Below are 15370 nucleotides of genomic sequence, written 5' to 3'. Positions count from 1 at the left end.
AGGAGAATCTTTCCAGAAACCCCAGGAAAAAAAATATATATATATATAGGATATGGAAACAATACACAACAAAATTCAAAAAAGATGGTCTTATTCATACTCCCCTCTGAAAGCTTATCGGTACTTGTTTTGATTTTTCTTATGTTCCAATTCCATTCATTTGGTGGTGCAAGTTTAGTCTCTTAAGATGTAGTGTCACTTGATTATACTGTCAGGTTTGCCAGATAACAAAACCACAGAGAAACACACCTTTGATGGGTAGATATTTATTGTCAGGTCAGAATGATCGAATTAATACATGCTATGCCTTTTTCTGAGCAATTGCCCTTTAAAATATGTAATAAATGCCATTTGTATGTTGACATTTAGTGCTCTCTTGTGGTCAGGGCTCATTGCCTTCCACGATCCCGGCAGGGATTGAAGGCTGTTAAGGGATCCACACACTGTCTGGCAGGCTGCACCGTTTCTAGGCACTTCTGGGTCTTACTTCTTTGCGTTCCGGGGTTTAAAGGAATGCCCTGCTCGGATGGGTTAAAAGAATCGAATCTGGAAAAAAACTGAAAGTCTGCGACTAACTTCCCAGCTGTGTTGATGAAGCTGATACCCTGGCTTCTTTCAAGAACTAGCTGGATGAGAGCCTTACATCACTTAGCCACCAGCGACTGAATGAGATAGATGAGCCGAATGACCTTCTCTCCTTAACCTTTCTGAAGTCGCGATGTGTTGCACGCACTTTGCATCCTGTGAGGTTTCCATTCGTATTTGAACACCGGCACTTTGAAACGCCCGGCAGCCTAAATATTGTGATGAGAGTTCAGGACGAGAGAGCCTGTATCGGAGAGTCAGGCATTAAAAACGTAAGAATGGTGACAAACGAGGGGAGGACATTCCACCCATCTGTCTAAATTATTCATTGGCAATTGACTGTTGTGGAGGGGGTGGTCAAACCCAGCCATTTCTTGAACGAATCCATGGTATTGGCTTCAACAACTGTACTGTTGGGGAAAGAGGCATCTCTTGCTCAAGGTTATGAGTGCACTTTCATGTAGTGGAAAATTCATGTCTCCAGTGCAGACTCTGGTCTTTACCCCGAGTGCATCAATCAGCCTAACTGTACGACTGCTATAGAAGCTGGGGGATTTACCTGCAAAGGACCAGCGTCCACCCAAGGGGACATCTTTACTGTCAGATTACACTTTTACTTACTTACACACATTTAAATATTTTTTAACCACACTTTAAAATTTACCTTTAAGGTAATTGGTATCCACCTTTTAGGCACAAGTTTCAGAGGATTAAAGATGCCACTCATAAATGCCCATTGTGTTTTTATTCTATGCATGCTTCAGACAAATTTACAATCAATGTTTTCCCAAGATTTTTTTTAAAGTTGTTTGACATACAAGTGTGTCAGGCACCATCCTGTTTTTCCGTGTTCAAGATCTTTGTCTTCCCATAACTCTCTGGAAGGTGTTTTTTTCTAAGTGAAATATGCCGTTGTTTGGACTTCCTAGGTAGTTTACACCTTTGATTAGTGTGATTGCCATGTGATTATTTGCTATAGTACTTTACAGTTATTCGGCGACAGTGTGCATTTAATGAAAATTGGTGTTCATTTACAAATTCACCATCCTCTGAAAGAAACTACATAGCAAGATTTAAGGCTAATTGGTGTATAGTATATATTGTTATACATAAAAAAAGCTTATCTGAAAATGCCTCAGGTCGGCCCCCCCACCGCTGGGGGCTCGAACCTGGGCCTCCGGCGTCACTCAAAAGGGACCCAGCCAGTTGAGCCAAAGGGAAATCTCCCGTCAGCCCGGCGGCTGCAGTCCCTGCTATTCACAGGGAAGGGTGGTGACGTCACCGCGCTGGTAAGCCGGCTCGAACAACCTGCAATGGTGGCCGTATGCGTTACAGTATGCAAGCCTCCATTGTACTGTATACTGTACAAGTCATCTTTGGTAATATTTTAACTAAAGGGAGAGCAATCTACCCATTGTTGATAGCATGTAATTTGTCATAAATGCATACCAATTGCTGTTCAGTCAGTGCCGTAATACTGTTTATTATTTTTCAGGTTTTGAAGAATTTAGATATTTAGTGTGGAATGACCAAAACTTCTTATAAAGTTTCTAACATAGTTAGCACAGACTGTAGTATAAGTTCTGGAAATTACATATTCTTTATACAAAGCAATGGTTTGCATAGTCTTTATCAATCTTTAGCATTTTATTACTACACGTAAAGCTAACAAGTTTACTGAGTGCTTTTAGCTCAATCCTGTACAGGCACAAAAAAATCAGTTCTTAGCAGGACCAAAGTGGGTGAGGTGCACAAAGAAATATGCCGATAAACACCCAAGTTTATGAATAATTTAGCCTCCTGCGTGAGATTTTTTTGTGCTGTGGGTGTCAAGAACTTTATGATAAAACATTTAAAAACCAAGATTCTGTCACGGTGTTTCTCCTTAGGGGGCTGTCTCAGCATGCATGAGAATCTAGATGCCTAATTGGATTGTTTGCTTCTTGTTTGTGTTCACATGATCAGAGAAACTTGCTGGGTGCACAGGGAGCAAGGATCGGTCTGTCCGTGAAGCAGTTCGCTCAGATTCGCTATTGTGGCTCTTTCCTTTCAGACAGCCACCAAAAGTGGAAAAAATAATGAGATGAAAAAAGCAATAACATCTGTCTTAAAACTTGCTTTTGCTGCTGTTGTCAGAGAAACTCCATCTTTCCATAGAGAAAGGAAAGACATTGATGCCTGTTGTAGATTTTTGTATTTTTTCATTGTTCTGAATGTGCTTAGGCCCTGGAGAAAGAACATTTGTATGTCTTTTTCTGGGTTCATTTTAAGGATATGGGCAACCGTAGCCAAGACAGTAAAACAAAGCTGAATTTTTAACAGAAGGTTTCTGATTCGTAGTATTCCCATACCTTAGCAAAGGAAATTATGAAAATATGTCTTTCTTCCTAGAGAGACCTTTTTAGAAGCCCAACTCTCTTTCAGAGCACCACTGTAAATAAAATTTGTTTTGCAGTGGTGTTAAGAACTGATGACTTCATCGCAGAACAATCTTTTTCTCCAACAACAAAATGAATTGTGGTTGTTAATCTGTATGTGGTATTTAAGTCTGTCTGCCTCCTGGTGGAACAAATTCCTTTGACTTAACTGGTGTGCTCGGATCAGTGACAGTCCCAGATCCATCTTACCCTTCGCCTAGAGGCTGAAAGAGAAATGCAAAATAATTGCAAGAAAGAAGAAGAGGGGAAAAAAGAAAATCCATTAAGAAATACATTTACAGAGCAAGGCTTTTTAATATGAATGCCGTTGTGGTTATGTTGTTAAATCACTGGAATATGAAATGGTTTCATATTCTGGACAGCAATTTTAATTAAATTAATTGCTAAAGACATTGTAAAGCGCTGATGGTGTAATAAAACACATGTTATAGCTGTCATTCATCATTGTGATGTAAATTATGCCTGGTGATTGCTCAATGATGCCTTCCTTCAGGGACGTGACACAGATTAAATATTTTAATTGGCTCCAAAAGGGTAAGAAACATGAGGGACCATGAGGAACAGCCTTCCTACCTTTCCTACCTGTTTTTTTTTGTCTCCTAGCAGTGTGCTTGAACATACATGTAGGTATACGAAAATATGAAGGTTTGAAGAGGCATCTGAATAAACATCTTCTTTTTCTGCTCGTCATATAGTATACTAGGAAAGAAACATTTTTCATACTAATAGCTATCATTCTGGTCAAATTCTGGTGTCGCCTCATTTGTAAGACCTGAGCACGTTTCCTAAGAGATCTTGGAGCACCACATTAGAAACGCGGCGGGACTTCTGGCCTGCCTGTATTATTCAGAGAATAGCAGGGATGGAGCCCATCGCTCTCGTATCACGCTCTGAAAATGAGGTGTTAATTAGCACACTGGAGAGTGAGTTCTTCCCCTCAAACACCGCAGGGGACTGGCTAACGAACATGTAATGGCCGATGTCCTGGCTTCTTTCAAGAAATGGCTGGGTGAGATCCTTGGATTAATTAACTACCAAACGGGCCAAATGGCCTCCTCTCTTTTGTAACCATTGTAATGTACCTCCAAAAAAGAATGGGCTTCTGTGATGGTTTTTAATGGACAAAACATTGAGTTCTCTGCTGCAGGCCGCCGGATGTGAAGCTTTAATAATGGTTTAATTAATTATGGTTTAATCTCTTGCATGTGTATTGTGCTTTTCATCCAGATGGATCCCAAAGTGATTCACATATAGGGGGTGACCCACCCTATCCAGTGATGAAGTGCAGCACCCACCTGGGTGGCAGATGGTACCCACTCTAGTCAGCAGCCCCATTACACGGATGATCAGAAGAAATGAGCAATTGCTTCACCAGTTGAATCAAGTGGGAGATTTAGGCAGGCCAGATTGTACAAGCCCATAGTGGAATTTAGCCTGGACACCGAGGTTAACTCCTCTAAAAACCAATGCCAAGGGACATACAAAATTGAAGGTGACCTATACTTTAAATTACGTTAGGACTGAGAAGGTCCGTTCTGAAATCATCTTTTATAAATAGCAGATATAAAAGTTATACATTTAAACTTCAAATGTTGCTCTTGCGCTCTCTTTGATTTAATGTATTTTTTACAAGTCGTCTAAGGGGAATAGGATGTTTGCATTCAAAGTGTTGTATTAATGAAATGCTCCTGTAATTCATATCTATTCCTAACAGAGTTTGGATGCGGAGGTGTACCTGGCAGAATTAAAACAGTACTGATAATAAAATAAAAAGACCTCAACAACAAAAACAACTAAGATTCATAATAGGCATTAAATTAAACATGATTGTGTAGCTCAGTGAAGCAGGCAAGTCCAGCTTTTAAGTGCGTTACATCTTGAGGAACTGCTGAGGTACCCAAGTGCCCTGCTCGTAATGAGGAATCTAATAATCTTAAACCACATGGAACTCAGAACTTATCATTTGAAAAGAAATATGTTTACTGGTACCAATCGTGGGTTTTGTTTCATTACTTAACAGAAAAGTGGGTGAGGTGCACAAAGAAATATGCCGATAAACACCCAAGTTTATGAATAATTTAGCCTCCTGCGTGAGATTTTTTGTGCTGTGGGTGTCAAGAACTTTATGATAAAACATTTAAAAACCAAGATTCTGTCACGGTGTTTCTCCGTGTTTCAAAGCGCTTTACAGGTAATGGGGACTCCCCTCCACCACCACCAATGTGCAGCATCCACCTGGATGATGCGACGGCAGCCATAGTGCGCCAGAACGCTCACCACACATCAGCTATCAGTGGGGAGGAGAGCAGAGTAATGAAGCCAATTCACAGAGGGGGATTGTTAGGAGGCCATGATTGATAACAGCCGATGGGGAAATTTGGCCAGGATGCCGGGGTTACACCCCTACTCTTTTCGAGAAACACCCTGGGATTTTTAATGACCACAGAGAGTCAGGACCTCGGTTTTACGTCTCATCCGAAGGAATAATTCCTTAAATTTATATAGTGCTTTTCTGGACACTGCGCTCAAATGTGCTTTACAGGTAATAGACCTGTATTGGTGGGACTCCCCTCCACCACCACCACCAGTGTGCAGCCTCACCTGGATGATGTGACGGCAGCCAGAGTGCTCCAGAATGCTCCCCACACACCAGCTCTCAGTGGGGAGGAGAACAGAGTGATATGAAACCACTTCATTACGAGGCCAAGACTGGTAAAGACCGGGGTGAAATTTGGCAAGGACATCGGGATAACTTCCCTACACTTTTTCGAGAAATACCCTGGAATTTTTAATGAACACAGAGATCTCGGTTTTATGTCTCATTCAAATGACGGCAACTTTTTTTTTACAGTACAGTGTCCATGTCCCTATACTAGGGGAATAGGACCCACACACTACATGGTGAGCGCCCCCTACTGGCCCCTCTAATACCTCTTCCAGAAGCAACTCATCTCCCATCCAAGTACCGACCATGGTCATAACTGATGAGCTTCAGTGGGTTTCCAGCTGTGAGTTGTAATGTGATAGAACTGCTGGCTGTAATGCAATTATAAAATAACATTATAAAATAAAATATACATATTGCTATAGCTCTTCATGTAACAGTGCTCACATTTCAACTTCTCAGCTACAGTGTCCCATGTTCTTATACCATCTGTGTCTTCCACTTTGTGCAGCAGGGGTGTGTCATATCATTGAGCTACTGAGCATCAGGTTTATGGTTTAGTTGTCAGCAGGTGAGTTAAGGTTGATCCAGGCCTTTAGCGCTTATTGTTGCTGGATTTGTCTTCATCGCCATCCATGTGTTTTGCCTTCAGAAAACAAAACTGTCCAGGTTTGACCATTTTGTATTCCGTTCACATCTTCCAGAAGCAGTAACAGAAAAGCGCCACAGGCATGCCTTATGCTCTTTCTAAAAGAGTCATATGTTCTGTGTCAGGCCAGAGAAAAAGAGAATGAGTTTAGACTATACCAGCTCTCCTTAGCCTGAGCTGTTGACTTAAATTTATAGTTGCTTTTTTTTTTGTATGCATATATTATAATCTCATCCCATGGTGTGTTTGGGTGCAGGCAGGGTGGACTCCTGTCTACATGACAGGAAGTGAATTTCAACCAAAGTTTTTTCCCCACTCTGAGCTCTAACCCCAAGCTTCTGTTTCAAATCCTAATAAATATAAATGGAGGTGCCCAAGCAAAGATAATGGCATGGCAGCCGAAGATGGAGTGTCCTGCTAAATGGGTCACCTTAAGCACACGAATGCAAGGAGACTAAATAAAACAAGTGCACTAAGTATCCTAAAGTGTAAGTGGCCATTAGGGAGTTATTACTATACTTTGGAAATTTTAATTGCATTTTGTAACATCAAAGATGCTCATCGTTCACTTATCAGGGCACTCGGAGAGGCTTTTTGCTCTGCAGGTACGAAAGAACATAATATGGGGCTGGAAAAAAATAATTTGTGTTTTTCCGTTTCATCACCCTGCCAAATATAATAGGGGGGAAGCTCAGAAGGGTTGTGGGAAGTGATAGATGTCCCTCATTGGACACAGAACATTTAGTTTTCATTAAGAGTTAAACGCGTACATGATACATTAGCAGGGGTTCAGTGAGTGCCACCGTGCGCTCACTGTATTTCACTCTGATGAATTAGCAAGCTGCTCGCTGGCAGAGGGATGACAAAGGGAAGCTGCAAGGATGACATTAATATGACATGTGTTTTGCCAGCCAGATAATTTCTCTGAGCAGGATGGTGTTGTAGAGCCGGCTAATATTGTCCCTGACCTGGGCTGAGCTCTCTGAGTGGACAGCCGGTACCTGAAAAGGTCAGGCAGAGAACTGAGTAGCTAAGGATTTCCAAGAGACAGCAGAACTGAAGGTTCAGGCCAGAAATGTAAAGCCTTTCACTGGCATTGGATTTCTCATGGTAAATTATTATTATTCTCTACATAAAGGAGGTTTAATTTCAGGATTTAGGCCTCTCTCCCGTGACCTGTGGTTTTGTTTTGACTTTTCTTGCCAGACAAACACCCACCACTAATACTTTTTGTTGATAATTTTGTTGTTGTTTTTTTAATCAGGCCTTCTTGCTGCAAACATGTTTTGCATGTTTTCCATGTTTAGTAACACCTGGGATTAGCATTTTCTCCAGGCAACATTTTAAATGCAAATTGTCAGACAGGCAGTACAGTTGCAAAAAAAGGTATACAGTAAATATATATATATTGATAAAATATATATATTTTGATATTTATATATAAAAATAAAATTTTTGAGTGTACTTGTTAAACATTATTGCCCGCTGATGTGTTTTAGTTAACCCTTTTTATAGCTCATGCTTAAAAACCTTTAGACATTTGTTTAACTGAAACTAAGTACAAATTATAATGGAAAATGGAGATATTAATTACTGAACAGCTTCAGTGACTATATAGTCATCTGAAGCTTTATTCATCACCTGTGCTACTGAGGAAATAAGTATTATTGAAAGTAAATATTTGCCGGAGACTTTCTTACACACCATGTTTGCATCAGGAAGTCTTGGACTCAAAGAAGGTAAGGCAACAGCATTCAATTATGGAAAGAAGCATCAGAGAAAGTGCTGTTGAAAAACCCTGTATGTCAGCAGTACTGGACACGAGTTGACTGTCGAAGTGCTGTGCAGAATCGTGAATGCATTGTAAGAAACTGTGGCAGGTTCTTTAAGAAAGGCACTCCTTTAGCTAAACAACAATACCAACAACTTAGAACCCCATAAGAATAGCTGAAAAATGAAGAAGAAGGAAAAGGTTGTTTTTTCTGAAGGTTTCAGTTTCCCTGTGCAATGTAATCTCTTTTAATCTAATTCTAATTAGATCTGTCTATCAAAATTGGAAGTGTGTGACTGCATATAATTGTACCACCTACACTTTTGTTGTGTTTATGATGTCTTGGGTGCAATGTCCACATCTTTTAGCTCTTTTTCAGCTTTGATCAGACAGAATATTGCATCAAAATACAGTAAAATACAAATACATAAAGATAATTCTAGTGCAAGACAACATATAATAAACTAAACGTTCATATTCCTTCTAGCTGAAATACCATTAAATGTTTTCTAGTAGTCTTAAGGCTAAGTAACAGGGAACAGGCGCTGTCTGTGCTGCATATTCATTAAGATGGCTTTCAAAGACCTGTTAGACGCACTGTTGCTGTATGAGGGGAAAATCGGTGAGGTAGGAGGTCAGATACCAAGCCTTGTAGGCATGTCATGCAAGCACTCCTCCCTGCATAAAGAATGCAGTCTTTTCTGTTTTGAAGCAGGTGTCAGTTACAATTGCAATCTTCAGTCCAGTCTGCAGCTTGGTGCTACATAAAGGTCAAAGCTTGTTGACGTTAAAAATAAGAAAGACCAGGCATCAACATATTCCTAATTTGTTTTCTGCCAGTGTGTGCATTCTTTTTCATTATTCTCCTGTTTCTGTTGGTGTAAAGTATGTGAGACATAAGCGGTAACCGAAAAATCACTTTTTATCTTTAATTTATGTATTCTTCAGACTGTTTCATTACATCAGGGCAACGAGAGTGGAGCCGGTCATCTGCGTTTACAATCATACTATTTTATGCAGAAACGAATAGCATTGATTGCAAGTGTCTCTGACAGGAAGGTGATGACTGCTGTAGAGTTTCTAGCCCATACGGTGCAACTAGAAGCTGTGGAGAGATTTAGAATCCCTGGATTACCTAAGGAACTCTCAATGTACCTGCACCGGATTTTACCTGCAGCATGAAAACAATCAATAATACTCTTTGACATCTAATAACAATCTGGGGCTACTGTTGAGATGCTTCAACCTGGCACATAGCTTTACACAGAGGAGAAATGTGTCAAAAAAGGATGAAGCCTTTCACGTTCTGTTTATTACTGTGTTTTATTGCGTGGAAAATGTCTCGACTCTGCAAGGTCTACAAGTGAACGTGAAAGACTGTAAATGTTTACAAATGAGGGATCTTTTTTTTTTCACCCAACACCATGGAAGTGATAGATACAAAGTGAAAGATTTTAAAGAACTGCGCAGCCTTTCTCTGGTTTGGCAATCTGCTGTCCATTAAATTATGTAGGAGTTAAAACCTCCTAGAAACGAGACATGTAATGTTTGTGAAGTGTTGCAGCCTTTCAGCAGAAAATGTCTGGCTCCCAGCACCGTTGCTCTGATCTGAGAAGAGCGTGATTAACAGTAGTTCTAAGACATGCCCGTGCTTCAGGCTTGTTCTGACAAGGCCACACATACTCCATCCGGGCCTGACAGTCGAATTGTCTGCTCAGGCCTATTTCTGCCCTGATTGCTCACAGGAGTGCCAGGATTTAGGATTACTGTCCATAACCTTGAACTTCACAGTCATGATGATGGCATTGTCCGGACACAGCACAGTTTATTTCTCTGCCTAGGAATATTAATCTAATATTAATATTAATAACCTAATATTAATTCAGGTAGCACATCCCAGACTATCCAAATGCCAACCCAGGATGCTACACATTTATAGTAACTGCAAGTCTTTGCCTATTGCTTTAGTTTTTCTTCCATTGTTGTCAGCAGTTGTCAAGATCATTCCATTGTTCTTTTCCCTTTGGCTGTTAAAGCTGACAAAATAAATTCATCTGATTTGCATTTTGTTTTTATATATATATTTAACAACCAAGTATAGAAAAAAAGTATAAACACCCCACCTTCACAATTGTGTTTCTGTGAAAATTTCTGTCAAAGAATTCCTGCTACACCAATGATACTGCATTGCGTGTTTTAGTCTGTTTTAACAACTCAATGCCAGCACAATATAGACTGGTAATCTGCTGTTCTTTACCCTGCTCTGCTGAGAAAGAATAGATGAATAAAAGATTGGCGCTCTATTCTTATTCTAATATACTTCTGAACATGAAAGCAGTATTCCATATTGCCCAAATATACTGTAATCTTTTTTGCAAAGAGGAAAAAGACCATCATTTCTGTTTATTTAAAACACATTATAAATATGTGCTATTGTCTGTCTTTAATGCAAATCTTGCAGCACAGTGGTGCTATTGAGAAGGGATGCATGCCTTTATTCTGATTTCTGTGGTTATGAAGTGAAGATGTATGAAACAAAAATAGATGATAAATAGGGTGTATGGAACTATCCAGACACATCGTCGAAACCCGCTCCCTAAGATCCTTCAAGTAGTGTTTTAACTACTTGATTTCTTGGATTAATAACATGCTGTGACCCTTCATTGAGCGACATTTTCTTTACTTCTCGCAGATGCCCAACACATCGCCACTGCAACGAACCCCCTCCCAGCAGCCTTTTCAGACCTGCTGCCTCACTTCCTGGTGGAGCCGGACGACGTCTATATCGTCAAGAACAAGCCCGTGACCCTGACCTGCCGCTCCACCCCGGCCACTCAGATCTACTTCAAGTGCAACGGAGAGTGGGTGCACCAGGATGACCACATGATCGAGCGCACGGTCGACCCAGCGACAGGTATGGGCACGTCGGCGTGGCAGTGTGACTCTTTCCAGTCCCATCCACGGGGCCCATTGTAAAGAATTTCACCGTTTGTCTGTAGGATAAGTATCCTGTAGGGTGGCGTTCATTACGGAGTGTTGTCCCGGAGAGAGGACAAATCCCTTCACCCTGCTCAACCAGTTGTAGACTTTCCTTGGCAATTACATTCCTTAAAACCCTTGTGTTTGGCAAAATCACAGCGGGTGAATACTTGAGAACATGGGAAATAGAGCATTAGGTTCACTTGCAAATTTCTCCCTTCAAAAATTTGGAAATAAAATTACTAAAATAAAATAAAAAGGCCTGACAGTTCAACGTGCAAAAGCTGTTAAATCATTGCACAAATGGTGAAAAATAAAGATTTGCAATCACCCGCGCATGTTGATGTGAAAAATATGCATCTAGCTAGGTGTAGACAACTCTAGAGAGGCAAGACAACAGCGCAGAGCCATGAGTGGCTGGAGGAGCTGAGCACGTTCTGAAAGTTTCCATTGGCAGAACCATGTACGAGAGAGGGTTTTCCACAGCTTGGAAGACTTGTTCTCACTCTGAAAACTGCTAAATGAGTGAGTTCTCTGGTTTGCACACCTGCCACTGTTGAGGGAAGGCTGTATAATAAGGTAAAAATCACTTACTTTAACAGGCGTCTGAGGTATCCTTCCCTCCTCCCTGTCCCTGCCCTTGCAGTAGTTCTTTGGACCGTGTGGCTATGTTAGTCTCATTTTCATGGTCTGGCTAGGCGGTGCAAAACTAAAACATTATCTCAAGCTGCTTACCAACCAAAGTGCACCACTGTGTGATTTCTTTCAGGCTCCTGAATTTGTTCCTTATCATGTTAAAATGCGCAGTCTTGGCACAGAAGTAATACAACAGCTCCAAGGAAAGCCCAGAACAAAACACAACAGACACAATAACATCATCATCTGGTAGTTTGTCCTTGAATCTCACAGCACTTGGTCCTGATTTTAAAGTAGCGTGTCTCTGCATTATATTTATGTGTTGCCAAAGAACTGTCCAGAAATAACCAGTGTACAGACATTCTAGCAGGATTCTTGCTTTAGCAGCTAGTCTTAAATGAATTATTAACCTTGATGTATTATTGTATATTTCTGATGGGGAAAACATTGGGCAAGAAAAGTCTCCTTTTATGTGTCTTCTTAATTTATGGAATAGTTCCTTCATTTTTACATCTATAATTATGAACAGTACCTTCCCTGCTTTTATTTATTTTTGCATTTATCATCATCATCATTAGCAGCAGCATTTGTTTTATTAGTTATACATTTTATCTTTAGATTCTGTTAAAGAAATCTAATATATAGTACAGGTAAATGAATTTATCCAGTTAACCTGTGCCATAGTTTTGTTCAGTTATTTGTTTTCTCTGTTTTCCTTGTTTCCCATCAAGCCCAGAGTTTCTGTTGTTTAGCCTGATGGTGTTATGTTTGCAGTGCGTTTCTGTTGTCAGTGTAACAAGATCATTTCCGCAAGGTCTGAACCCATTTCCTCAAGTCGGTACACCATGCACCCACCACATGTTTGTTCTAAGAGCAGTTTAACTCAGAAAGGCTCCAGTGTAAATCCAAACTTAAAAATAGATGCGTCTGTCACTGCTGAGCTGTGATTCAGAGCGGATTTGTAACTTAACACTTCGCATTTACAGCAGAAAGCCTACAGACCGTTAAAACAACTAAACTGTTAAGGAGGAGGAGGTTGGAAATAATGAAAAAGGCATATTTTCACAAGATGTGTTATTTTTGGCAGCCTATAGTCATTTTAATAGACTTTAGTTATTCTAGCTAAAGTCTTCCACTGGGTAATTCTGTCTCATACAAACAGCTATAGAGATTATCATCGTCATTTAGTTTACAATTTCAGTTCAATTGGATATAGGATTTAAATGTATGAATAAAATTTATTAAGCATATAACAGCTTAACAAAATGTCAGAGTAATGTTTTGAAATGAACAACATGGCATTTACGCCACACAGTATTTGGGTTTGGTAATGGCAGAAATTACTTCCGAGAGCAAATGACCATCTGCCTGTAAAGTGGTGGCTTTTAGAGGGCATCGCCTATAGTCACAAAAGAGTGGCCTCGAGGCAATGGGAAGGATGTGCTGCAGCAAGCTGGCCGAAGCAGAAAAGCGGTTTCGGTTTTTGGCTAATACTGCCCCGCTGTAGCTCTTAAGCCGTGGAAGCTCAGACGGCAAGGACGTCTAGCTCCTGACTGGAAGGAACCACGTTCAATCCCAGGTAGGGGCAAGCACTGTAGCTTGCTCCAATTCCTTCCAGACGGCTTCCAGGTCCACTCAGCCTGCTTTCCAAATGAGTACCGGGGGGTTGATCCTTCCGGGGGGTAATAGACCACATCACCTCCACCTCCGGGGGCCCTCGTCCCCCATTCCCCCCATGGGCCTTAATGGCCTGAAAAGTGACCTACCTACCTAGCTCTTAAATATTCCAAATGGCAAATACAATTTAAAAACCCGTCTTCCAACTTAATAAAATACCATTAAAAATAATCAAATACCATTAAAAATAAGAATAATTAACCGATTCAAAAGCTCCTAAAACCCTGAAAGTGGAATGGCTGCTTCGCCTGACCACTACTACAGTACAGAGACAGCTTTTAATGATCTGCAAATGCAGCTGGATGGTACAGTCTCGCTACTGAGCCTGATTGCCGACGGAGTTGCTGTAACGTTTCTTTTGTTGCAAGACTTGTTGTTGGTTTCCATGGAACCTCAAGGGTCTCTCTATACACAGCCATGGAGTTCTGAACCACATCCTGATTTTCTATGACTCTACAAAGGATGGATTTGTCACAAGAGAGCATTAGAAAAGACCGAGGATGTGAAGATGCCAGATGGCAGAGTAAAGGTGCTTTTCTGAGCTACTTACTTCAATCCCCCAGAACCTGTAAACTTAATCCTGTCAGGACTACTTAGTGACCAGGGTTTTTGATAACCCAATCCCTCTTGCTTGAAATATTAGGAATTTGGGAAGTAATTTGATGGCCCTTTTTTTATTTATTTGCCTGAAATCCCACAACCTTTTCCCCTCCACTGGCAATAAATGGCAGACCAGAATGTCGTATAAAATAAATCTGAAAACTACACTCTGAGCTTTACTGATTATCAGTGTGTTGTTTTGTTCATTCTTTCCGTAATTAAAGCTTAGATTACATTTGAAAAAAACTGGCTTTTTTCTTAATCACATTTATATGAACTGTGATCAGACTTTTAATATAAACAGTTTTAATATAGATAGGAGAGAGAACCACAGTGGTGTTTGTGATTTATTTATATTATATGGCCAGCCAGTGTTTTAAAATATTTTTGTCATTATAGCCATTATTTCTTAGTAAAGCAGTGAATATTTGACAGTGCGTGATAGTGAGTACAAGTGTGGACACATATAGTCAAATCTAACATGTCTGGTTAAAGAGTAATTGTTTTATTAGCTTATGCAGATGAAAATGCTGGCTCAAGTTATAAATATGAAAGTCTTTGAAAATTTCTGAGGAGCTGAAGTGTGATTCTGATCTGTCTTTTTTCCTAATATGTACTGTCCGCACTGGAAACTGGACCTTAAATCACCTGCTCCCCTGAATTGCCGATATATGTTGAAATAAACTGGAGGCATCACAGGGTCTTTAAGTCAATAGAACGGTGAATCATGCTTTCTGATTGTTTGAGAGATGTGGAGCAGTTATCTGTTGCCTAGGCAAGAAACAATCAGCACTGAAAAAGAGCCTAATGACAAATTCAAAAAAGCAAAATCAAGGGCCATTGTATAATATTCTTAAATTGAACCACTGCTAAGCTCCTAAACAGTTTCATTTAGGTGGCCGTAAAAGGAAGACAGAGGAAATTGACACAAATATGTCTAATCAATAAGTAAAATAAGGTCATGCTTTAACTTCATTTTGTATCTCTTCAATAGGTTTCTTCCAATTCAGAAAATTCTCAGCACTGACAAAATCGACCAGGAGTTAAGAGGAGGAAATGTCTCCTGATGGCACTACACCATTTGAAACACAAAACTTGTGTCACTGTCAGAAATGCAGTTATAAACCGACAGTGTGGAGAATGATGAGCAATGCTAACACCTTCTTGTGATATGAAAATAAATCTAAAATTTACTTTTTTTCATTGCTTTACCATTCCTTTCATTGCAGATTATTGCAAAATCCGCATAGTAAGATGGAAGTAAGTTCAGTATATTAGAAATGGGTACAAAACTCCACAACCAGTTACAGTATGTTGCAAATTAGTTTGTTACATGAATAGAATTGATTTACACAGTAAACACATAGCCA

At 40.1% G+C, this 15370-nt stretch overlaps 1 protein-coding gene across 2 annotated transcripts in view; it reads left to right on the top strand.

The window, feature by feature from the left end:
• The window catches only part of unc5a (unc-5 netrin receptor A), a 195953-nt gene that overhangs the window by 100374 nt on the left and 80209 nt on the right, over positions 1–15370 (top strand). For both annotated transcript variants that reach the window (XM_088604631.1, XM_088604630.1), the window contains exon 2: positions 10801–11022. In XM_088604631.1, the coding sequence (XP_088460757.1) occupies positions 10801–11022 (222 nt within the window). The remainder of the gene's footprint in view (positions 1–10800; positions 11023–15370) is intronic.

The sequence above is a fragment of the Lepisosteus platostomus genome, chromosome 13 (assembly GCF_059453375.1).
Source record: "Lepisosteus platostomus isolate fLepPlt1 chromosome 13, fLepPlt1.hap1, whole genome shotgun sequence".
Lineage (NCBI taxonomy): Eukaryota > Metazoa > Chordata > Actinopteri > Semionotiformes > Lepisosteidae > Lepisosteus > Lepisosteus platostomus.
This window is presented reverse-complemented; position numbering and strand designations above follow the sequence as displayed.